Consider the following 23,612-nt stretch of genomic DNA (forward strand, 5'->3'; position numbering starts at 1 on the left):
TTGCTCAGCTACTTCTACTTGCTGAACCTCAGAATCCACAGTGGCTTGCTCGTCTACTCGCATCAACACAATACATACATAGTATAGCATAAATTAACATCACATCAAACATGTAAATAAAATATACAGTAAAACTCTACACATTAAAATGAGATCACAGGAACTGGAATCATTAAATTTGGAGTTATAGATTTCAAGTTATGAATTTCCTAAGATTTAATGTGCTTGAAATAGGATTAAATGATAAATTAACTTTCTTACTGTTTCATGTCAAAACAGAGATACTAAATGATAGAGAACAATATTACAAAATTTTAGAAACTGGAATGAAGTGATTTGGAATAAAAATGGATTTTCTATGCTTTTTACAAGTTTCTAGATTTATTTTTGTATTAAAAACGAATTTCTAATGTTATTTCACTATTTTTAATCTACTCTGGACTGGGCGTCAATTTCTGGTAAGCATAGGGTTCTCAGTGTAAGTTTTCTAAGACACAGAGCACAGTACGAGTGGATGGTGGGTTGTTTTCTGATAAGCGCAGGGATTCTTTTGTAAATTTACCCGGTCGAAGGGGTAGGTTTCGACCGGGACCACCGGATCTTAAATCTACGGTCAGGATTAGATTGTTAACCCGATGAAAGGGTACACATCGCCCACCGTCCGATCCAAGATCAACGACCGCGATATAATTTTGCTAGATCCAATCTCGTCCATCAGATCACGATCGACGGTCCGGATATAAAGCGCGAAGGGGTAAGCTAGGATCTAATCTCGGTCGTTCGCTGTCCATCCAACGGCCAAGCGATTTCTTCCCCAAACCACACTGGACACGGCGGCGCCGCCGGATAGCCGCGGTGAGGCATCGCCGGAGGGGTCTTGTTCTGCGATTCCCGGCCCCAACTTTCGATCCGACAGAGGCAAAATGTAACTGAAGTAAGGGCGGAACTATGTACAGGCATCTCACCGATGATGGTGCGCGGTGGTGATCGACCCGCGGTGAAGCGTGGATCCACAACCACGCCAGTCTCCGGCGAGCAATTCCCGAGTTCCACGCGGCTCTCAGCTCGACTTGAGGGCTCCTGCGGCTTCACTGCTTCCCGACGGACGTCCTCGCCCACACGCGCGGACCCGTGCGCGAGCACAGAGGAGAATCACCGGCGACGATGGAGTTCTTCCGCCAAGGTAGCTTTCAGTGGGGAATTTGTGGACGACGCGAGCGAGTACGGGTGAGAGGGGAGCCGTTGGAAGGCTGGGGTTTCGTATTTATGGTCCGACCGAGCGGAGTTGGCAGGTGGCCCAACTGGCGCGAGGAAGAAGGAGGTTCTCCGCACGGTCCGCGCGGGTGGTTGCAACGGAGCGCGACGGGATGACGAGTGGGTCCCGCATGCAGACTCCCAGCGCAGATCAGTGTGCGGCGCGCAAAACGCGAGGTGCGGCTGTCGAGGTGGACCCGCCTGCCAGTGAAGTGAGCGCGGGAGGGAAAAGGAGCTGGTGTCTGGGCCGCGCGCGCTGAATGGGCCGCACCAGAAAATAGAGGGTGGGCCAGATTCCAGGGTTTAGGCCCATTACGCCATTCCCCTTTCTTTTTCTTTATTCTTTTCTCTCTTCTCTATTTCAAAAATTAAATTTGAATTCAAACTTAAATTCAAACTTCTGTGGTTCATCACCACACTTATATTTGAGAAATTAGGGGTGTTAATTCCATATACATCTATATATATATTGTTTATATTTTCATAACCTTTAACTTCTTCCTTATTTCCAACCCTAATCTAAATTTAGGGTTTTAATCAAACTTCAAATAATTATTACCTTATTATTTTTATCCTCATTATTTTATTTAATGCACAAACATACATAACTCCAACAAAATGCACTTTCTTTTATTTTAGTTTCATTGGTTTAATTTAACCATCCTTGATTTTATGTATGCTCTTTTCATGATGCAATTAAGGCACATAAAATAAGGAAATCACTATATATTCCTTATATACAATTTTGGAGTATTACACAACGAGCAAGAGACCAAGAGCAGACGAGGAGCAGACCTGGATCCACGAGCAGAGGAGGAGAAGAGAATGGAGATCTACAAGCAGGAGCACCACCGATGAGGTGGACATATGTTGCTCTGTGAGCCGCCAACGATGCACGAGAAGGGAGCAAGGAGAGAGCTAGTTCGTACCATACCCGTCGTAGTTGATAGAGCGGGCTAGGAGGGAGAGAAGAGGGAGATCTATTTGCAGCACCAATGAGGTGGACATCTGTGAGCCGCCGACGATGGTTCCACACCGATGACCGAGCGTGATGCGGCGGCAAGGGTGGGGAGCAGGGAGCTAGGGTTAGGAAATCATCAATCGAGTGAGAGTGTGGGCAACGAGGCGAGGGCAAGATGAGGTAGAGTTATCCCCTATCGGGCCACATCGTGCCTGGGAAAATAAACGGGCTGGGTCCAGGCCGGCACGCTGTGCAGCTACATTAGCCTAAGCACGACACGGTGGCCATGCCGGCCTGGCCTGATCATGTTTTTCCTTGGGTCGGGTCGGGCCCGTGTCGGGCCAAAACCGTGTCGTGCCACGGGTAGCCTAAACGGCTCAGTCCGACTGGACATGTATAGTAATTACAAAAGCTTCTAATTATCTAAAAAAGTTGAATGGTCACACGTGCCATTGGTCTGGATATTTCTAGTGCTACAGAAGGTTCAAAATTAGAGTTGCTTATCTATTTAGATGAACCAAGTGTGCCTACTAGTGATAAGAATGTCAGCTTGCTCCCCTATTGGCAACAACATGCTCATAGGTTTCCAATAGTCTCTAGTACGCCAGAGGGATTTTTGGCTGTCCCAACAAGTAGTGTATCATCAGAGTCCACTTTTAGAATTGGAGGAAGAGTGGTTGATGATTATCAGAGTTGTTTGAAGCCTTCAATGGTTCAAGCACTATTTTATGCATCTAGTTGGATAAGGGGCTCTCAACATGAAGAAACTGCACCTATTCTTGTGGTATGTAATCCTATTATAGGTTGTAACATAGCAACTACATCTAATGTTTCTTTTGATTTTTGTTCTATGTAATTTCAATGTGTCATGTTTGGACTGTTCAGGAGGGAGATGATGGTGATATCGAGTTTGTGGAGTTCCCTAAGTGTGTGGTGGCGAGTAGTTAGTAAGTATATGTATATTAGCTATCAAAATCAATAATGATGTGTTGATATATAAACTATGCTGATTTATAAATTTTTGTACAGTCAAAGGAATAAGTGATAGCCTTTTGGTTTTGGTGGCATGATGCTAGCCTTTGAATGTTGGCAGATTCTAACTTAGAACTTCTAACGGAGACATTAGTTGTAGTTGTAGCCTTTAAATGTTGCTAGCCTTTTGTTGGCAGGTTGACATACAGCAGTTGTGTTGTTATGCACTTGTGCTTCTAGTGCAGCAGTGCTAGCCTTTTGGTGGTTCACTGTGACTGGTTCTGGAATCTGGACTTCTGGACCTTTCGTTGTTTAATTTTCATGGCAGGAAAGTGCTTGTAAAAGTGGCCAAAATCTTACTCACCTTGGAACAGAATGCACAATTGTCTTTAGTCTCTCTAGTCCAGTGGTACAATCTTGTTGGCGCAGAATGTACAAAGTGCTTGTTGGCAGGGGAAAGCGCCTTGCTGTGATGTAATGCTGTTGCTGGGAATCAGCCAATCAGGTTCATGGCCTCATGGGCGGGTCCTGCATGCTCTCGCTACTTCTCTGTCGGTTGTTGCTTGCTTGTTCAGTTTTCACTTTGTGTCTTTCAGTGATTCAGTCTTTGTCTTACTCTTGCTTGTGTGCACGATGCACTTGCTTGTTCAGTTTTCGTGCACTTGCTTAGTTGCTTGTTCAGTTTTGCCTTACTCTATTGGCTGTTGACTGTTTTGCCTGTTTACTATTCAGTTGTGAGCCTAGTTACTACAGAAAAGTATGCTATCTGCAGCAAATGATTCAAGGAAGGTAATTGGTAAAAAGAGTTATCTTGGGTGGTCCTGATGTCGGTACAGATAAGATCAGGACTAGATACATGCGTGCACGTCTAGCTTTTTATGTGGCTCGCGAGACAAACGAGCCAGCTCAAGCTGACAAATGAGCCAAGCTAAGTTGGCTCGTTAACTTAACATAGCAGCGACCGGTTGTAGAGAGCCACATGCGTGTACCGTCCAAAAATGAATGGAAAAAGGGAAAACAAGCACACAAAAAAATAAGTGGTACATAAAGAAAGGGATATATGGGTGGGCCCGGTTGACATGCTGATACCACACCGTACTATAGATGGCCAATAAGCACGAGGCCCGTGAGCCCGGCACGAAGCCCACTGTTTGAGCCCGATCTGAGCCCAGCACGACCCAGTTCTATGCGGGCCTGGACCGACCCTGCATGAATCACCGGGCCGGGTCTGGACAGGAAACTATGCACGGTGGGCTGGCCTGACATGACCCGTTTACCTTGAAGCCTGTCAAGCCCGCTTTTTACACTAAATTGTGCTTAACTGCCTGCTTAGCCCGTTTTCGGCCCACATTTTCCGTGTTTACCGGGCCGGCCCAGCCCGTTTAGACCCGCTGCGAGCCAGGCTCGAACAGGGAAACGAGCCCGCGGGTTTAAATGGCCCAGCCTGGTTTCCTAACCATGCCTAGTGGGCTGGACCTAAAACGGATCGGGCTTCACCGGACCCAGGCCGAACGGCCCGTTTGGTCATCTCTACACCGTACCAATACCAACGGCTATACCGTACCCTCCTTTCACAGAATAGTTTAATTGCCTACAACGACTGCACAAATAATATCAGCTGCTATAATTTCTACATGAAGAAATATGATGCACAGCTCATAAATCAATTAAATCCATATACGGAGTGCAAGTTAACCTAGAGGGCCGGAGAGGAGGAGGATGAACCAAATTAAGCACTATTTTGAGGCTTCTCTTGTTGCGCTTCCTCGTAGAAGAAATATAAATGGAGGTCGGGATGGTAGTATAGATTTTGGCATGCAGGGGGCACCGCACTAACTATACATAGCAATTCTCCATTTTTTATTTTCTTGTGCCGTGTCTGGCTGGCCCAGAGCGTCGGAGCGCTTGATGCCGCCGCCACCAACGCTGCCACCGTCGTCCCCGGACGACCCCGCGGAGCCATCGTCCATGGGGCGGGAGATGGACGACGAGGACCTGGTGGAGGAGCTCCTGCTCACCGTCAACGCGGCGCGCGCCTTCGCGGAGTTCCGGCGCACGCAGCGCAAGGAGTGCGCCAACCTCCTCCGCTGGCTGCAGCTCGTCCTCCCGCTCCTGGAGGAGCTCCGCGACGCCGCGCCCCGGCTCACCGACGACGCCTACCGCCGGCTCGCCCTTCTCGGCCGCGCGCTCGCCGCCGCGCGACGCCTGCTACGAACCTGCCACGACGGCAGCAAGATCTACCTGGTTGGTTCGATTCGATGTGCCTGTCAGTGCCATGCATGCTCATTAATGCCCTGGCGGCCCGGCCGGCCCATGCATGTTGTCATGTTGATACTCTTCCTTTTGTTTTTATTTGGTTTGGTTTGATTTCAGGCGCTTGAGAGCGAGACGGTGCTTGCCCAGTTCCGCGACGTGTACGAGAAGATGCACAGCGCGCTGGACGGGATGCCGTACGCCGAGCTCGCCATCTCCGACGAGGTCAAGGAGCAAGTAAGCCCTCGCGCGCGCGCCACCTACGCATACGCATCTCCGGCTAGCTGCCATCAATTCTTTACAGTGCCATTCAATTCTTCCAGGTGGAGCTGATGAACGCACAGCTGATGAGGTGCAAGAAGCGAACGGACACTCAAGACATGGAGCTGTCGATGGATCTGATGGTGATCCTCCAGAACAAGGAGGAGGAGGAGCAGGAGAGGAACGCCGACAGGGCCATCCTGGAGAGGCTCGCCAGGAAGCTGGAGCTGCAGACGCTGGCGGAGCTGAGGGCAGAGACGATGGCCGTAAAGAAGCTCATCAACGAGAGGAACGAGAGCACGACGCAGATGGTGGGCCTGCTGAACCGCTTCAAGGAGATCGCGGGCGTGGACGAGAAGGACGTCCTTGGCGGCGACGTGTCCATGCCCAAAAGCCTTGACAAGTGCCCCTCCCTGATGATCCCCAACGACTTCCTGTGCCCCATCACGCTGGGGATCATGACGGACCCGGTGATCGTGGCCAGCGGGCAGACGTACGAGCGGCGGAGCATCCAGAAGTGGCTGGACGGCGGGGAGCGGACGTGCCCCAAGTCGCGGCAGCCGCTGGCGCACCTGTCGCTGGCGCCCAACTACGCGCTCAAGAACCTGATCCTGCAGTGGTGCGAGAGGAACATGGTGGAGCTGCAGAAGCGGGAGCCGGCGGAGACGGAGTCGGAGCGGAAGGGGGAGGCGGCGGACGCGGCCGACAGCATCCCGTCGCTGGTGGAAGGCATGTCGTCCATCCACCCCGACGTGCAGCGCAAGGCGGTGAAGAAGATCCGTCGGCTCTCCAAGGAGTGCCCCGAGAACCGGGCGCTGATCGTCGACAGCGGCGGCATCCCGGCGCTGATCGGGCTGCTGGCGTGCCCCGACAAGAAGGCGCAGGAGAACACGGTGACGTCGCTGCTGAACCTGTCCATCGACGACAAGAACAAGGCCCTGATCGCGAGGGGAGGCGCCATCCCGCTGGTGATCGAGATCCTGCGGAACGGCAGCCCGGAGGCGCAGGAGAACTCGGCGGCGACGCTGTTCAGCCTGTCGATGCTGGACGAGAACAAGGCGGCGATCGGGAGCCTGGGCGGGCTGGCCCCGCTGGTGGAGCTCCTGCGCAGCAGCGGCACCGCCCGCGGGAAGAAGGACGCGGCCACGGCCATCTTCAACCTGGTGCTGAGCCCGCAGAACAAGGTCCGGGCCACGCAGGCGGGCGTGGTGGCGGCGCTGATCGGGGTGATGGACGACAGCGCGCTGGGCATGGTGGACGAGGCGCTGTCCATCTTCCTGGTGCTGTCGTCGCACGCGGCGTGCCGCGCGGAGATCGGGACGACGGCGTTCGTGGAGAGGCTGGTGCGGCTGATCAAGGACGGCACGCCCAAGAACAAGGAGTGCGCGCTGTCGGTGCTGCTGGAGCTGGGCAGCAACAACAGGCCGCTGCTGGTGCACGGGCTCAGGTTCGGACTCCACGAGGACCTCTCCAGGATCGCCAAGAACGGCACCAGCAGGGCGCAGAGGAAAGCCAACTTGCTCATCCAGCTCGCGCGCAAGCTCTGAGCCTGAGACCTTTTTTCTTTCTTTCTTTCTTTCTTTCTTTCATTTTCGGGTGATACAAACGTTTGTCAGCTGTCCTAATAGATCACTATAGTTTAGGAGTTTCTTTTCTTCATTGTTTCACCGAAATTTGTGAGAAAAAAATGTCTTCTCTTTTTTTCCCCTACTTTTCCATGTTGGGCAGGCCATCGTATTTTGGGCCTCTTTTGCCGTTTCGTCCGGATTGGATATCTGGAGCGGGCTAGATAATAAAGTGTATCCATCCATGGCATGAGCTAGGCTAGGTGTGATAGATGGCACGTAGGGTGATAATGACTCTAAAGATTTAATGATCGAATCAGGTTAGTATTAAACTCTATTTTTATTTATTTTTTAATTAAACTTTATTTAGAGTCTTAACAGTTTATGAAAAATTATTTGGATCATAATCCATTAGCACCCTAGTGGCACGTGGGCGCCTGTCGGCCTGTGTGTTGGGCACAGCGCATGCATGCGCATCCATACCAACGCGCCGGCCCATGTTTGCTGCTCTACCGCCGCCACCACCCCACATCACAGCTTTTCCGTTGCAGCGGTTCTTACCACTGGCAGAGGCGCGTGGAATAACTTGTCTTTTCGCCTCTGTGGATAGGATTCGTGCCGTATACAATACTCCGTATTAGACTAGATGTTTTTTTTTAAAAAAAAAAGAACCGTATGCTTCAGCTGTTGAAAACATCACGCTCAAATCCTGACTTTTATCAAGATACTACAACTTTGCTAACAAGGTATAGTAGTGCTTGGCAAGTGGGATTAAACCATTCCCGAAATAAATCTGAACAGACCAAAACAAACCAAAAAAACAAAGAAAGAATTATCAATCGAGTGGACGGGCGCTACATGTACAAAACTCGAACCCCAAAGTGGACGCTGTCGAGATCCCAAGCGACCGAACACAAGTTCAGTGCAGCAAGTTGTTTTTAGTTTTAGACTTTTTGTCAGGAAACGAAAAAAGGGGGCGCGCGAACAGCCAAGGCAGGCAGCGCCGTCAGAAACAGCAGGGCAGTGCCCCGGGGTTGGCTGGCTGGCTGGGACGCACGCGACCACGGTTTGGGCGGCATCCAGAGTCCAGACCACCCCACGGGCCATGCCGCACCACGTTAAAGCTTTATAAATGAAATCACCACGACGACCGCAATTCCATCGCAACAGCTCACCACCACCACCATGGCGCTCCCGCCGCACATCATGGCACTCAGCAAGGTGCAGCGCCTCTACGACGCCTGCGACGTCGTCTTCTCCTCGCCGCCGGTGGCGCCCACGCTCGGGGACATCACATGGCTGCAGAACATCCTCGGTCAGTTTACTACCTCTGCCTTGTTCGCCGCCTGGCCGCCCGGTCAATATAAATTAATTAATGTTTTTTTTCCTCTGCTTCAGATGGCGTGGAAGCAGCCGACGTCGGGATCGACGACGGGGAGAAGCCGACGTCGTCCTCGTCCTCGTCCGACGACGACCTCCTCCTGCCGGCGCCGGCGTTCACGCGGATCACCTACGTGCACATACACCAGTGCGACGATTTCTCGGTAAAGCTAGCTAGCTACCTAGCTGGAGTCAGTTTTGTGTTGTTGTGCTTCGTATCTGACCGATTCCCCCGCGTCCCTGCTCGTGCATTCATCACGCAGATTGGCGTCTTCTGCTTCCCGGCCGGCGCGACGCTGCCGCTGCACGACCACCCGGAGATGGTAGTGCTCAGCAAGCTGCTGTACGGCTCCGTGCGCGTGCGCTCCTACGACTGGGTCGCCGCGCCGCCTGATAATTCGCCGTCGCCGCCCAGGAGGAGGAAACGTGGCCTGGCCAGGGTGGTGGCCGCGGACGTGGTGCGCCGGGCGCCCTGCCCGGCGTCCGTCCTCTTCCCGCGCAGCGGCGGCAACCTGCACGCCTTCACCGCCGTCACGCCCTGCGCCATCCTCGACGTGCTCACGCCGCCCTACTCGGAGGACCACGGCCGCCCCTCCACCTACTTCACCGACGTCCCCGTCCCGTCCCTCCCGGGCTTCGCTGTCTTGGAAGAGACGGACCTGCCCGAGGGTTTCACCGTCGCCGGGGCGCCATATCTTGGCCCTCAGCTCACGGTCGATACGGAGGATGACGACGACGACAACTACGACAGCTACGACGACGAGCTAGTAGTTTAGCTTAGTTATGTTTTGCTTTTCATCTCTTGGTCGAAAGAGATAGATAGTAGTACATAGTTCATAGTTGCAAACTCAAAACTCTCTCATCTGATCTGTACAAATCCTTCCTTCGTCCAGGCCCAACCAACCGACGTGTGTAAATTACTAAGAACCTGCTATTCGTAACAAAGTTTGACAAATCCCACTTTATAATGTGAAACAAAACACACATGCCTAGAATTAATTAATGTGGTATACCAAGTTTTAATTAGCAGCCAACCAAATAGGAAGGTAGGTCCTTGTCAAGATGCCAAGGCAAGCTCCATAGTCGTCGTTAGGGCTGAAAAATATATAACTTCAAATTATTCATAGCTTTATTATAGATTTAAAAAATCATAAGAGCAAGAGAAAGCAATTAAAAATAGATTGTTATGTCATGCAACGTGACTCAAAATTGCTATATACATATATGTTTATAATAAGAACATATATTCTACTAAGATGAATATAAGAATCGATGTTTCCTATAACTTGTATAAAGCAGTTAAAATTATTGGAGCATAAAATAACCATAATGTTAGTTTACTAATTCGTGTCTCACTTCTTGGTGTGCCAGCCTCAGCGTAGGCCATCTAATCGTGTTGAGTCACAGCACAATAATTTGAGACATGTCGGGCCATGTTTTTTTGAGGTTCTATTTTTAGGCCGTGGACGACCCAAAATGGTCAGCCCAAATTTTCAGATCTAGTCGTGGTCCTGCTTGATCTGACAGTCTTCACCCCGAATCTCTATTTATATCCATACGGAAAAATATAAAGCGTCATTGACAATTGTCTCTGCTGCTGCTTGTGGCCTGTCACACCCTCACTATCACCATCCTATCCCTGTAGCCATGAAATTCCGTGGAGAATATTTAAGACCGCCTATTAACAGTCGTCTCAAAGTAATGGTCTCTGCTGCTTTTTTTTACGATTGGAAGTTAATTACTCAATCGGTTGCCATCCACTCGTTCATATAAAGGAGCAGTGGAGCATATCCTGTACGCAAAGGATGCCGGTGCTTCCATGCGCAAAATGCATCCAACCCATCGGTCCAATATTCAACGGTGTTGTGGTCTTTTTACAAATAAGGTCTTCCACTACCCACGCTCCCCACGCTAAGTGATGTTCTTTTTTTTCAAAAAAAATCCGACACCCCTTCTTTCCAAACAGCAGCAACATTTAACTAGTCTCTTGGTGATGCCCTAAGGCAGCAACATTCAGAAAATATAGTAGCTCAGTTTACATTCAAAAGCAAAATACTGAGGCTTTATTTGGATAACATTAACACATATAAATAGAACAGCACTAGCGTTGGGATGCGTTTGCCTGCTGTTTGGGGAGAAGGGGCGTACCGGGGTTTTTTTAATGAACAACACTAATGTGGGAAGCGTGGGAAGACTTATTTGCAAAAATGTCATAACACCGTTAGATACAGAACGGATCGGCTGGATGCATTTTGTGCCTGGGAGCACATGACTTCTTTGCGTACAGGATATGCTCCCACCTTTATCCCTGTAAAAATTATGTCAAACACACAGTCTACAGGTTTTCTATATTAAACATAGATTCAAAACCGATCTACAGGTTTTCTATATTAAACATAGATTCAAAACCGATTTGAAAACAAATCAGACTCCGAACTGGTTTTCTCGGTGTCAGGCTCTCCGGCTCAGCCACCAGTTTGGACAGCGGAAAGCCTAAAGGGATCCAATTTTTTTCCCCTATTGCTTCTTGATGCCAAGAACTTATTAGTAAAGTCTAATCTCTCTGTTAGCCCATTTTTTTAATGTGAACACTATATATGATATCTCTCTTGTAATAAGTTTTATTTTAACTTTCGTCCCCACGTGTGGTGGAAGTCCATGGACCAAGTCAAGCGAGTGAGTCTTTAAGGTAAGCCCAAGAGCCAAGAGACTATAAAGTTCATAGTAGCTACTAGCTAGCTGCCGGACCGATTTTTTTTTTCCAAAAGAGAATGTGATAACATAGTATGATATGATGCTTGGTTTGCAGCTTGCCACTAGCACCGTGCTGCTTGGGATAAAGGCGCAGAAAAGCTAGTGTGCCCACAAATGCTTGGACTGAACAAGGAAGAAAATACGGCACACGGCAGGAGAAGGGGGAAAAAAAAGCGATGTGATTTTGATTGCGCTCAAGCCCATTAAACTACTGCAGCCAGCTGCTGCTGTTCTGTCCTTGACTTGGAACCCCACGGGCAGGTAAAACAACCAGGCAATAAAATTACAATGACGAAGGTGACAAGAGTAAAATTACCATCCATCATCCAAATCGATACGCCATCCTTTCAAGGAGATCCTTCCTATCCGAGGGAGAAACCATAACGTTAATGGTCCCCTTCCCTCTCCAGCAAACAACGGCAATTGTGGAGGGATCCTTACAAATGGAATCTACACGCCTATTCCCTGAAATACCAGAGAAAGTTAGATTATGAACTAACTCATGGTTTCTTTTATCTTTACTCTTCAGGTAGGTCATAAACATTACCTTCGAGTAACACTACAACACAGCAACCAGGCGTCAAGGACGCAGCCTGCTCCCCGAATCTGGTGTCGGTAAAATGAGCAAAGCTTATGCTTCGGTACTGTACAAGGCGGTGGAACTCGAGTGCGGATGCATATAGTATCCTCTTGCTGATGGATGGAAGCACCAGCGATAATCCATCATAAGACAACCTATATGCACATGGACAGGGATCCTTTGATCTATGCCTTTCCTGAAACAGAACAGAGTACCTCAGAGTCTGAGTAAAATATGCAATGCTGAATCTTCCTGCGAGATCTTGAATCGGTAAGGGACACCGCGTGTTTAGAGCGCTTACAAACATTTTAACACCAAGTGAAGCTATCTTCAGCTGCCCACCAACTTTTGAATTCAGCTCCAAAATCTCTTTAACTGATTTTGATACGTAATATATTCTCCTTGCATTATCAGGACTTCTAGTCACCAGATGACCTTCGAGTGGGAATGATTCCTTGATGCCAAAGAAGGATTGTATACTCTTTATCACCGCTTCATCGTTCAAAACTAAGACAGGATCAACCCCTTCCCACCTGCTTTGCTTTTGCAACTCCATTCTATCTCCTGACTCTGCTAGAATGCTAACTATTTCGACCTCGCTTGAGTTCTTATCCTTTGAAGTTTGGCTGTCTGTGCCTAATTTCTGTCCCCTACCAAGCACTTCAGTATCATCAACTTCAGAAACATTGTGCTGACGGCGTGTCAAAGTAGTTTCATAGGGTCGTGTTTCTGGCTTGGGCTCTTTCTGGAACTGTATAGTTCTGTCTGTCCCAAGTCTGTGCTGAATTTTAGTATCCTTTATCTGACTGCCTGAAACAATATGGAACATTCAAGCATACAGTGGGAGTATTAATTATGCAAACGAGAGGTATTGAGTGGAATCATAAAAAAGGAAGTGCAGGATTACCATTCAAGGGCGATAATTTGTGAAGAACTGCGATGAAAAATGCCCCGCTGTTCTGGTCATGAGGAACAATCCTCATGCACCGATGCAGTGGAAACTTTGAACTCACAATGTTAGAAGTGCATTCCAAAATTTTAGTGGGACTAACAGAAACTCCATCCATATCTTGATTAAGTTTGCTTGTTTCTTCAATGTTGATATTTCTTGAGAAGCTGTTCATATTATTTATGTTCACTTCAACATCACCACACACGGTATGGCTTTCCTCGGTGCTATTACTTGCAGGAAACATGCTTGGAAATACTACATTCTTCCTATTGTGTGGAACTTCATCGTGACTCTGAAACCAAGATTCTCGATCTTGTACCTGCAAGAGTCAGAAAAGAAACCTAAGGAATAACCAGAATAGAAGGATAAGATTTTCGCCATGTTGAATATGTATTGTACATTGTCAATTAGGGACTAACTGTTCGACTAAAGTCATGAGATGGAAAAAAGGGTTTATTCTAAAAACAATCATAATTCTACAAATAAAAAAAGACAACAATAGATCCTCTGCTTAAAAATAATTGTCAACTTCAGCCAACACATAAACCATTTAAATCAACTGTGATGTCAATTGGACCAAAATGCTCATAGTTATCACCCGCATAAGAAAGAGGAACCAAATTAGATGGTATAGACAGAATCTATAGGGGCATTCGGGGAAAACATTTCAGGAATCATGAACAAGCTAAGGGGGTGTTTGGTTTCTAGGGACTAATTTTTAGTCCCACCATTTTATTCCATTTTAGGCCCTAAATTGCTAAATACGATTTTTTTGTCCCCACCATTTTATTCCATTTTAGTCCCTAAATTGCTAAATCGTATCTAGTAATTTAGGGACTAAAATGGAATAAAATGGTGGGACTAAAAATTAGTCCCTAGAAACCAAACACCCCCTAAATAAAGTGGTCAAAAGTGATAAGTATCTATACTTCGAGAGAGTAAAAAATGAGACCTTTGCTGACACGCTCAATTGATTTCTCCAAGTAAAAGATTATTAGTAAACTAAAAAATCATTATGAAAGTAAAGCTATTGGTATAGTATGTTGAGTCTTGAGTGTCATAATTGTGAATCCATACACATATACAAACTAGGATAAAAATTGTAATTAAGAATTAGCGATCTTACTAGATACAACACATAAAAAAGAATGTAACCAAGGGATCAACCTTGATATAGATACACAAACCTTCCAAGTGCTAAGCCCAGGACGCCGAACCAATTCAGGTAGCTCGCTAGAAACATCAAGGAGTTCAACAGAGTTTCCACTTCTTCGAAGGAGCTATATGATTACGAGGTACATGAACAACTTGCAAAGTGAATTCATATTACAGCACACATATTGTGAACAGAATATGAAAATGATTAAACGAATAGCAAATGGTATTTGTATGCAGTACCCTAAAGAAAAGGTAATTATGCATAGTCAAGGACTAAAGTTTTCAAAACTACACCAACACAAATAACATGTGGATTTTTTGGAATTTCCTCTACAAATCTTCAGAGTTCCGATGAGACGGTTCAGATTGCAGCTTGTGCTCAAGCTGCCTCATAAATCGAGTGGCATGAGACTGTAAGGCATACAAATTGAATTTCTCATCATTTTGGATTCTATAAGCTACCATAATTGCCTTATTAAATTACCAGCCGATAAATCACCCAAAACTATGTGACTAAACTGTAAGAACTTGAAATTGATTAGCCCATTAGGATCACTAGCCTAGTGGTATGGACACACTAATTCCCAGATTAATTAGTACATACCTCAATGGCTCAATTAGCAGCAGATCATTAGGGCAGGGATGTGCAGTGGAGTGCCATGTGCATCGGTCTTCACCTGACTGCCATGCCCTCTCGATTGGTAGATTAGGGGAGCACATTCATTCTGAGTGGTGTCCTCGCACACGTTTTTGGTCACCAGGAACCCCTCTTATGGCATCGCATCGGATGGGACCGAGCCAGTAGGAAGCAGTCAGCACCTCCGATCACGGTGTGCATTAGTTAGGGCATGTACAATGCATATTAATGTGTGCCTATGGGGTAAGTGTAAAAAAATGAAGACACACCTCTAGCTCGGTTTTCTAAGCCTAAGACACAGCTTCACTAGTAAACACACATAAAGAGTCATGTCTTAGAGAATTTTTATTAATTAAGACATAAGGTTTAGATACACCCCAGTGTAACTACATGTGTCTTCGTTGTGTCTTCTACTTTAAAAAAAAATCGTACCATCTACTATGGTGTCAAGGTTGTACATACCCATAGAGGTGGTGGGTCCCCATGCCCCTTAAGACTCAGTCATTAGTCCTAAGGAGATATCAACTCTAACATAAACTGCTCAACGCAGAGATTTTGCTCGTATCTAGGCTATAAGTCACAAAATAAATAACAGCTTTATGTTCAACAGCTAAAAGTAAGCAACTACAGTAGATACCTCAGCTATGACAGCTTCATTTTCAACAGGATTCAATGAACAAGTCGAATAGACCATCCTTCCACCCACTTTAAGTAACGCAATACCTTAAGAAATAAAATAAAACTGTGATATTACATACTGTTAACCTTAAAGCTTCAAATCATATATTTTGCTCCCAAACTGTGATATATTATGCAGTAGAAATCCTCACAAATTTCCAGGTAGGTATGTTTAAAACCTCATGGTATACTATGATTACTTGATTAGAATGAAAAAAAAACACCCCCAACAAAGTGTCAAATCAATATAAACAGATCCATACCACGCATTGCAATATTTACTTGCAGAAGATGAAGTTGGTTACCCATGCCTGAGTTCCTGAACAACAATAACAGATTGCGACCTGAGGATACATACAGGGAAGCATAAAACAGCAGACAAAACAAAGATCCTGTTATTACCACTTTCTCCACATGTCATGACCCTTGCGAATAGTCCCATCACCACTACACGGAACATCACAAAGTATGCGGTCGAATTCTAGCTTTTGTAGTTTGCAGGGATCTTTATATGAACCTGAACAATCCTTTGCAAGAGAACAATAGGGGAAGTTTTCTGCTCCATGGTTTGTTACTATTAGGTTGGCGGTGCACATTCTCTTTGTATTATGGATAAGGAGGTCACATCTTCGCATATTGAGATCGTTGGCTATCACCTAACCAGTCTCACAAGAACAAGGGAGAATATATATGTTAGTACTTAGATTGCCCCAGATTAGGGAGGGGGATTTGGGGAGAAATGAGAGGACAGGAAGAGTGACCAGTAGGACAACGCCCAAGTCAGGGGAAGAAAAGATGGGCTAACCCTTTGTCCCTTTGATCTACTTCTCCTTAAGTTGCAAGGGTACATGGGGCCTCTATATATAGGGACTGACTTAGGGACAGGGGTAGTACAGGACTACAGGAGATAGACCTCCTAGCCACCTAGGCTCTAGGTCCTCCTTAGTCCTTACCATGCCGGCGCCACGGCCTACAGGCCAGACTGAGCCGTTTACTGGGCCAAGTTGGTCCTAGGCCATATCAATATAACTAAAGTATTAATTTCTCATAAGTCTTTGGAAATTATAAAACGACTAGTTCTACTAGCTACATGTAACAAAATTGAATACTAACAACTAACATGACTCCAAAAATCATCAAGAGTTACACGAGCAATAGTTTTAGTGCCAGATGCAACTTAGGGAGAAACGTACCAATGCTCCTGGAAGTAGACCTAGTTCTTTTGATTGGTGAATCATCTCAAGTAACTGAAAAGTTTTAGAGCCTGGAGCAGCACACACTGCACAAGATATGCAGATACATGTGAGGCTATACTATTGGAGTATTCGGTCATCCAATCAAAATGAAAGAATACCCATTGACACAGTCGGTTTGCATGAGAAGCACAGGATATTTAAGATGACAGAGAAGAATTAAACAGGGACATACTATCAAGAATATGGTGATCAGGTTGTACATTCAGAAACAGTGGTGGAACCTGCAGAAATAAATTTCAGTTAATGAAACAAGACTTCATCTAAGAGAATAAAAAAACAACTAAAATACAAGATAACAGAGGTGGCAATGTTTATCAACAAACTGGTACAGGATGCCCACCATGCTAACAGCCTCTTGTCTAGTTATGTTACCAACCTCACTCTCATGCTTCAGAAACTCATGAAAACTGGAAAAGAAGATTGGATCAATAGAATAGATTAATCGATAGCACATCAATATAGAAACAGAAATTAATTGTTCAGAATAATAATAATACTTTGAAAGTAGAAGAAATATATAGCCGACTTCCCCATAACAATTTAAGCTTTTGGGAAAACTAACTGCTCATAAAAGCCAATACTACATAAGCCAATTTTCCTGAAATTAGATAAATTTTAATAACATAAATGTGGAACAGATATTTCCTGTTTAATCAGATGCTCTACCAATCTGCAGTACCAGTATCTGATGCTTATTGGATATCCTGATTCTTCTGACCCAATACAACTCAGTTTGAAGCCCACTTCAAGACCATCTCAGACATCTCCACCCCACCCCAAATCCCTACCATATATTCACTAATGCAAAGGCAAAAGTGTCTCGTATTTACGCTACATAGACCAAGCAAGATTCATGTCATGGCAAGACTTAAACACCATGCTACAATTAATTACCTTTCGAGTGCCTGATTTTTCCTCAATTCCTTCCGGGAGAAATTCAGGTGCCATGCAAGACTGCATGGATACCAAGGCAAGGGAGTTATAGCATCTTCTCCATGCATATCACTGACCTTTGCAGTGAGTTATTAAATTGTAAATTAAAAAATGTCAATGATCAAGTAAGGAGAAAATCATAGACGACAGAGAAAAGGCTACCTCACTCTCCAAAGATCGCCTAAATTCATTTTCTAACTTTGAACAGATATCTTTATAAAACTGGCAACTGAAAAGGAAAGTAAAGATGTAAACCTGTGAGAATAGCATGGTATTGCCTAATGGAATAAACTTTTGGCAGTAATTACACTGAAAGGTTTGGTAATGGCACACTTGAAGTTACCCTGAAACTGCATGAGTCTTATAATAAGTGACAATCACCCATTCCTAAGATAGTTCAGAAGTACAGGTCCCTTATTGGAGTACCATAAAGCGCAGGCTGCAAATAAACTATCTAATACCACATTTGCACATGACTACTTGAATGGCAGATTAACCAGATATACAAGTCATGGAGCAGCCAGCCTTCGATAACAAAAGGCTCCGGGCGCAGGACGAGAAGAAGGGATGGGCATCACGTTTAAGAGAACATGAATATCTTTGACGACAGTGGTCCATGTGGAGTTACTCAAGCCAAGGAATCCGACAAGTAAATTAAGACCTCAGTGAAAATTCATGATTTCACTTCAGAGTAACCAGCATTACCAGGCATTGATTCTAAAAGTCGCTGGTAATGGTTTCCGTAGAACACTCATGAAGGCATCCCACTCCTCCTCGCGGACAATTTGCTGAACCTGCCCAAACAAATATGCAAGTGCGATCACACACACTGACACACATCCAGAAGAACAGGACCCTGAAACCATGCCATTTTGTACGCGACACTATAACTCCAAATAGGAAGACTAAACTCACCTAGCACAAGAGTACAAAGTGGTAACCAGTTAAACCGCAGACCAATGATACAGAAAGATTGTTCATATATGAACACATTTGTCATTATTGCAGCAACGAAAAAGTTCCAATCTCAACAAACAAGCTGTCACCAGAGACTGCAGCCTGAATTCACTCCAAATCGCGCCAGCCAATGCGATAGATAGGGAAAACGCTATGCGAAATCGAAATGGGAACCACACCTTATAGTACTCCTCGAAGGCAGCGTTCTCGAGTACCGGCGGCTGCCGCGAGGGTTCGGCCTCGCCGCTGGTGGCAGCGCCGGCAGCGGGAGGCGCAGGAGGAGGGATCGGGGGACTGTGCCTCCAGAGGCTCTGGAGCGCCTGGGTGAACTGGCGGCACGGCGCGCCACCGCGCCTCCTTTGGCTGCCCCCGACGCATCGCCCCCGGTGGCCGCCGGCGACGATGCGGTGGTGGAGCGAGAGCGAGACAGGGGTCCTGGCGGCTAGCATGCTTGTGCTCGTGGACTGTGATGGCCTGGTGGGGTGGGGTGAGGTGGGTGGGCCCAGTAGGATTGGGGTGTCATCGAGAAGGATAAATGTGCAGTTGCGACTTGCGAAGATGCACAGGCATGGCAACCGAACATCTGGTCCTAATTTCAAAATCTGGCATGTTAAGTATTTAGATTTTACGGAACAAAATGATGATCCCCAGATTTATTATACATAATATAAGCATTTATACTTAGCGTGCTTTGATTCCTCGAAAACTGAAAGTCGTCTACGGTGCAAATGCATGAAACCTTGGAGACACACAAGAACAAAATTTGACTAGTTCAAAACGAACTTAACAACGAGAATATGCTGGTAAATTAGGCCGTCTCCAATAACATACTTTAAATTACATCCTCTAAAGTAATATTCGATGTTTATTATAACACACTCTAAAAGATTATATACACCGTATATTCCTCGTCTGCAGCAGTATTCTCTAAATTTTATCATCTATATCATATTCTCTACATTTCTTCTACCATATGTAGATAACTTTTTTAAACCGTATTTTTGACAAAAAAAAACCTTGAGTCGTTCACGAATTCGAAATTATTTTTTATCCGTATTAATAAACACTTTTTACAATCACCGCACACATAGCACATCGTCCTTGTAAACAGCCACTTTCTTGTTCGTTTGCCTCTCCCCGGCAGCTTCGGTCACGCGATGTGCATAGCGCCGCCGCAGCCAACCGCCTCCGCGCAGCCGCAGCCAGGTTCCTCCACGCTGGTCGACAGTGGACTGGTGGTGCACCTTCCCGACCGAGCTCCTCCATGCCACCGTTGGCCTTCTGCGACTGGGTCCCCCCGACACCCTCGACGGCTCAACGCCTCAACCTCTCCCCCAAGTAGCTCATCGCCGAGCTAGCCCACTAACACGAATGTCGTCGTGTCGTGGAACCTTCGCCCCGACGGCCTGGTACTCAACGGGTTGAAGCAGTAGCGGAGCCGGCGGCGCAGCGAAGCTACCGTGGTGTGGCACGCCGTTGGTGGAGACGAGGAGAACCAGACAACAGCTCCGCGCGGACATATAGGGCGTGTTTGTGATTCTGTACCGCTCGGCCCGTCCAACATGATCAGGTCTGGCTTGGGTTGGCCTCCTGCAGCTGCGACTTACCATGTTTGAGTTCATATACAAAATGAGCCCGGCCAAAATAAGATATTGTTTTGTCACCTCTCAGTCACCTGTCATCACGTGAATTTTTTCTGCCTTGCACCGCGAGCATGCTGCGAGCAGCCGAGCCCAAAAAAACGAACCCCATCGTCGTTTCCAGGGAGCCAGGCGAAGCCGTCGCTTTTGCACACACACGACTGTACTCTTTAAGCGGGCCAGGCACGCAAACACGTCCAATTGCAGCTCGGGAGCGCAGTCAGGCTGCTGGGCCACCGTCGCAAACACGCCCATAGCGGATGGATAGCAACACTCTACATTTAGAGGTCACTGAGCTGCCGCTATATTTTAGTGAACCATTTATTGGTTCTTGTTGGACGGCAGTGAACGATGATAGTGTCTCTTGCTGGAGACAGACTTATCTATTATGTAAAACGAACATAGCCATAGTTGACAGATTTTGTATAAATTTGAATGTCCATTTATGAACCGGAATACACACACAACTTCTTTGATCACCCACAACCTGAAAGAGAAACCGAAGGTAGTATTTGAAAGATTCCTGCTTCGAATGGTCATACTGCCAGTCTTTCACCGCCTGTTCATTCATGTTTCAACCGATTAATATCAACTTCAGCAACTGCATAAACCTACCAGACAGATTCAACGTGTAGTGCAATTTTCAAGAGAGAAATTTAGAGCAGCTACTTTACTAGTAGGAGAGCATGTGAAGGTAAGCTTGGCGACACAAACACAAGATTCTTCCACATCATAGCAAATTCGCGTAGGCGAAAAAAACTTCATTGCATATCTTGAGAAGGTCGGTTATGAGGGTCACCTGGTTTCAAGTCATAAAGACAAGGCACACGAGTTACACCAGTTCTATGCTTCAACCTTTGTGTTGAGCACCAAATTGAGCGCGCGGACGGTCCGCGGTCCGGACGGTCCGCGCCTGTGGGACGGACGGTCCGCGCGTGCGAGAACAGATTAGGGTTCCGAGTTTTGTGCTACGGTTGTTAGCTAAAATCATGGGATAAACTCGGAAATTAGTTTGTAAAGGGTGAAAGTTGCCTAGAGGGGGGTGAATAGGCAAGTTAAAACTTTTTCAACAAAAACTAGAAGCAAACTGGGTAAAACTGAATTGATCTCGAAATTCACCCAGTTAACTTTGGAAATGAGATGTTCTAGTTGATCCACAGGGTTCAAAATAGTAGATCTGAGAAGGGCACTTCTCAAAATCCACACACCAAATATATATAAACAAATCTTCCACGCATTGGTGAGAGAACGAAGAACACAAACAAACACAATGAGCAAGAACACAAGAGACACAAGATTTATCCCGAGGTTCGGTCACACCACAAAAGGTGCCCTACTTCCTCGTTGAGGCGCCCACAAAGAGCCGGGTCTCTTTCAACCCTAATCCTCCCTTTGCCGACCACAAAGGTCAAGCCCACACAATATTTTTTTTGCTCAAACGAGCGGGTAATACAAACTTTCTTGTGGTCTTCCACAAGATTTGGAGACTCACAAGAGACACCTAGTCGTCTAGGAGCTAGAAGCTCCAAGAGTAATGAATCCACAAAGAACTCGATGTAGTACCAAAGCTCGAATGAAGAAGAGCAAGAGAGATTTAGAGATGGAGCACAAAAACCGCAGCTCTCAAGCTCACTCAAAGATTCCTCTCCAAAGATTTGAAATGGGAGAGGCAAGAGATGTGTGAGAGAGAGTGGGAGGTGTTTCTCAGGTTAGAAATGGAGTTCAAGTCGTGCTCTTCTGTGGAGGAGAGAGGTGGGAGTGAGTATATATAGGTGGGGCTCCAAAACTAGCCGTTTTTGACTTTTCTGCCCAAAAACCGGTTGAACCGGTCCCAAAACCGGTTGAACCGGTTTTTCAAAAAAGCTGCGCACAGCTTTTTGGCTGACACAGCAGACTGGCAGAAAAAGTGAACAGTGCAAAAACCGGTTGAACCTATTTTAAAACCGGTTGAACCTGTTTCCACCAGACAAAAACCGGTTGAGTGTCCGGTTGAGTGTCCGACTGAACCAATATTTTCCAAAAAGGTGAACAGTGCAAAAACCGGTTGAACCTGTTTTAAAACCGGTTGAACCTGTTTTTCCAAAAAGCAATTTTGGCCAAGATAGATTTTAAAAGGTTGAACTACATACTTTCACTAAGGATTAACAAGGGTAAAAATTGAAGTTTTAGATCAAGGATTTTGAGCTTTAGTACCAACACCAACCTTCTTTATGGATCCCCCTTTATAGTACGACGATTCCTATACTCAAGTCAAATAAAATATAATTAAGTAAACTCCTTGAGTCATTGGTGTCTCAAGTGTGATTTCTCCATGATGTTGCTTCATAAGGATCACAAACATCTTTGTCTCACCTTTTGAAGCAAACACAAATCGAGCCTGTGACTTGTGCCATTTCACCATATATGAGTTCAAATCATGGCTTCAAGTCACCTTACTGATGCATCAACATGTTGTAACTCTTCATAGCTGATTAGTTCATCGACTTAGTGCAAGTACTCTCTTCTTCACCTTAGCCATGGTACCTCGGTCTACAAGCCATCGCTTGGCCTTCACCTTCGCTTAGTTCCTCGAAGCCCTTTCCTTGCTATCTTCACCCTATCAAGCCATTCTTGAGTCACATCCTATTGAGCATCCATTGAGAGAATCATTTCTTCAATATTGTGAACCTTGCTTGAATGTCATCTAGATATAACTGCTAAGATCAATCAAGCTCTAGTTTGATTCTCATATATTCATATATGGACTAATAGTAATATGGTCAAGCCAATTCACGATTCCTCATATCTTATTCACTTTGGCTTGACCAATCCTCTTAATCACTTCAACCTCTATTATGATCATATTTATGCATAGTGATTTCTCAGGACTTGTCCATATATTCAAACCAATATAGAGACCATTTTATATCCATTTGCATTGTCTCACTGGTTATTTGACCTTGTGTTGAACCTTGTTCACTGATCATTATACACTATTCAAGTATGTTCATCATACTGAATTTCCTGTTCAACACTTAGCAAACTTGTTAGACCTTTAAATGTGTTGTTATCCAAATCACCAAAACTCACAAAAGGGATGAATGCACTTTCAAAGGGTCCAGCCCCCCTCCTCTATAAATAGAGAGGTATACGGCCGATTTGTAATCAACAATCGAATCAATACAACTTCTATTTCGCATTTTATCCTAGGAGTAGTTCTAGTCTAGTTTAGGTTTAGCCTCTCAATCCCCAAATTCTTCGTCTCTCTTCGGCTCTACGTCGATTAGAGGAGTCTAGGTCGGCCGGCCCGAGCCTAGACACCACCTAGGATCTCTCCTCCCCGACGGGGTCCCTCCCGGGAGTGAGATCCAGGCGCCGCCGGCGACTCCCGCCGCCTCTGCGTACGCGCGGACCGTCCGGTCCCCAGGGCGCGGACCGTCCG

At 46.1% G+C, this 23,612-nt stretch overlaps 3 protein-coding genes across 13 annotated transcripts; 2 read left to right on the forward strand and 1 right to left on the reverse strand.

The window, feature by feature from the left end:
- Positions 1-4,917: 4,917 nt before the first annotated feature.
- LOC103641388 (U-box domain-containing protein 15) lies at positions 4,918-7,405 on the forward strand. The gene is made up of 3 exons (XM_008664748.3): positions 4,918-5,431; positions 5,561-5,677; positions 5,764-7,405. The coding sequence occupies exons 1-3, from the start codon at positions 5,096-5,098 to the stop codon at positions 7,246-7,248; spliced, it is 1,938 nt and encodes a 645-aa protein (XP_008662970.1). The 5' UTR covers positions 4,918-5,095; the 3' UTR covers positions 7,249-7,405.
- A 1,021-nt stretch (positions 7,406-8,426) lies between these two features.
- LOC100280802 (uncharacterized) lies at positions 8,427-9,490 on the forward strand. Its single transcript, NM_001367141.1, has 3 exons — positions 8,427-8,581; positions 8,665-8,810; positions 8,910-9,490. The coding sequence occupies exons 1-3, from the start codon at positions 8,452-8,454 to the stop codon at positions 9,420-9,422; spliced, it is 789 nt and encodes a 262-aa protein (NP_001354070.1). The 5' UTR covers positions 8,427-8,451; the 3' UTR covers positions 9,423-9,490.
- LOC103641349 (RNA cytosine-C(5)-methyltransferase NSUN2) lies at positions 9,428-19,128 on the reverse strand. Of its 11 annotated transcripts, XR_004855413.1 has the most exons (18): positions 18,731-19,094; positions 18,300-18,388; positions 17,757-17,823; positions 17,556-17,671; positions 17,002-17,068; positions 16,834-16,882; positions 16,599-16,684; positions 15,808-16,061; positions 15,669-15,724; positions 15,365-15,450; positions 14,120-14,212; positions 12,888-13,251; positions 12,282-12,790; positions 11,948-12,176; positions 11,717-11,865; positions 10,795-10,954; positions 9,660-9,741; positions 9,428-9,574 (listed from the first exon to the last, which is right to left on the reverse strand). XR_004855413.1 is itself a non-coding variant. In XM_035964186.1 (16 exons), the coding sequence occupies exons 3-15, from the start codon at positions 17,783-17,785 to the stop codon at positions 11,723-11,725; spliced, it is 2,076 nt and encodes a 691-aa protein (XP_035820079.1). In that variant the 5' UTR covers positions 17,786-17,823; positions 18,300-18,388; positions 18,731-19,128; the 3' UTR covers positions 9,463-9,741; positions 11,717-11,722. The 11 variants fall into 11 exon arrangements, 5 of the variants coding, with proteins under 5 accessions (XP_035820079.1, XP_008662926.1, XP_035820080.1 ...); XR_560270.4 differs by lacking the exon at positions 10,795-10,954; XR_002266288.3 differs by lacking the exon at positions 10,795-10,954 and adding an exon at positions 14,695-14,909 and having other exon boundaries at positions 9,463-9,741; positions 17,556-17,666; positions 18,731-19,049.
- Between the last annotated feature and the right edge of the window lie 4,484 nt (positions 19,129-23,612).

This window comes from Zea mays, chromosome 1, assembly GCF_902167145.1.
Source record: "Zea mays cultivar B73 chromosome 1, Zm-B73-REFERENCE-NAM-5.0, whole genome shotgun sequence".
Lineage (NCBI taxonomy): Eukaryota > Viridiplantae > Streptophyta > Magnoliopsida > Poales > Poaceae > Zea > Zea mays.

What these genes read in the sequence shown, in the direction of transcription:
- LOC103641388 (XM_008664748.3), top strand. Translation starts at nt 5,096, where the DNA reads ATGCCGCCGCCACCAACGCTGCCACCGTCGTCCCCGGACGACCCCGCG. An exon ending in ACGGCAGCAAGATCTACCTG is followed by an intron (nt 5,432 to 5,560) that starts GTTGGTTCGATT and finishes GTTTGATTTCAG; the next exon opens with GCGCTTGAGAGCGAGACGGT. An exon ending in CCGACGAGGTCAAGGAGCAA is followed by an intron (nt 5,678 to 5,763) that starts GTAAGCCCTCGC and finishes CAATTCTTCCAG; the next exon opens with GTGGAGCTGATGAACGCACA.
- LOC100280802 (NM_001367141.1), top strand. Translation starts at nt 8,452, where the DNA reads ATGGCGCTCCCGCCGCACATCATGGCACTCAGCAAGGTGCAGCGCCTC. An exon ending in ATGGCTGCAGAACATCCTCG is followed by an intron (nt 8,582 to 8,664) that starts GTCAGTTTACTA and finishes CCTCTGCTTCAG; the next exon opens with ATGGCGTGGAAGCAGCCGAC. An exon ending in ACCAGTGCGACGATTTCTCG is followed by an intron (nt 8,811 to 8,909) that starts GTAAAGCTAGCT and finishes TTCATCACGCAG; the next exon opens with ATTGGCGTCTTCTGCTTCCC.
- LOC103641349 (XM_008664704.4), bottom strand. Translation starts at nt 19,000, where the DNA reads ATGCTAGCCGCCAGGACCCCTGTCTCGCTCTCGCTCCACCACCGCATC. An exon ending in ACTTTTAGAATCAATGCCTG is followed by an intron (nt 17,824 to 18,299) that starts GTAATGCTGGTT and finishes TTTCCTTTTCAG; the next exon opens with TTGCCAGTTTTATAAAGATA. An exon ending in CAAATTATCGCCCTTGAATG is followed by an intron (nt 12,791 to 12,887) that starts GTAATCCTGCAC and finishes ATATTGTTTCAG; the next exon opens with GCAGTCAGATAAAGGATACT.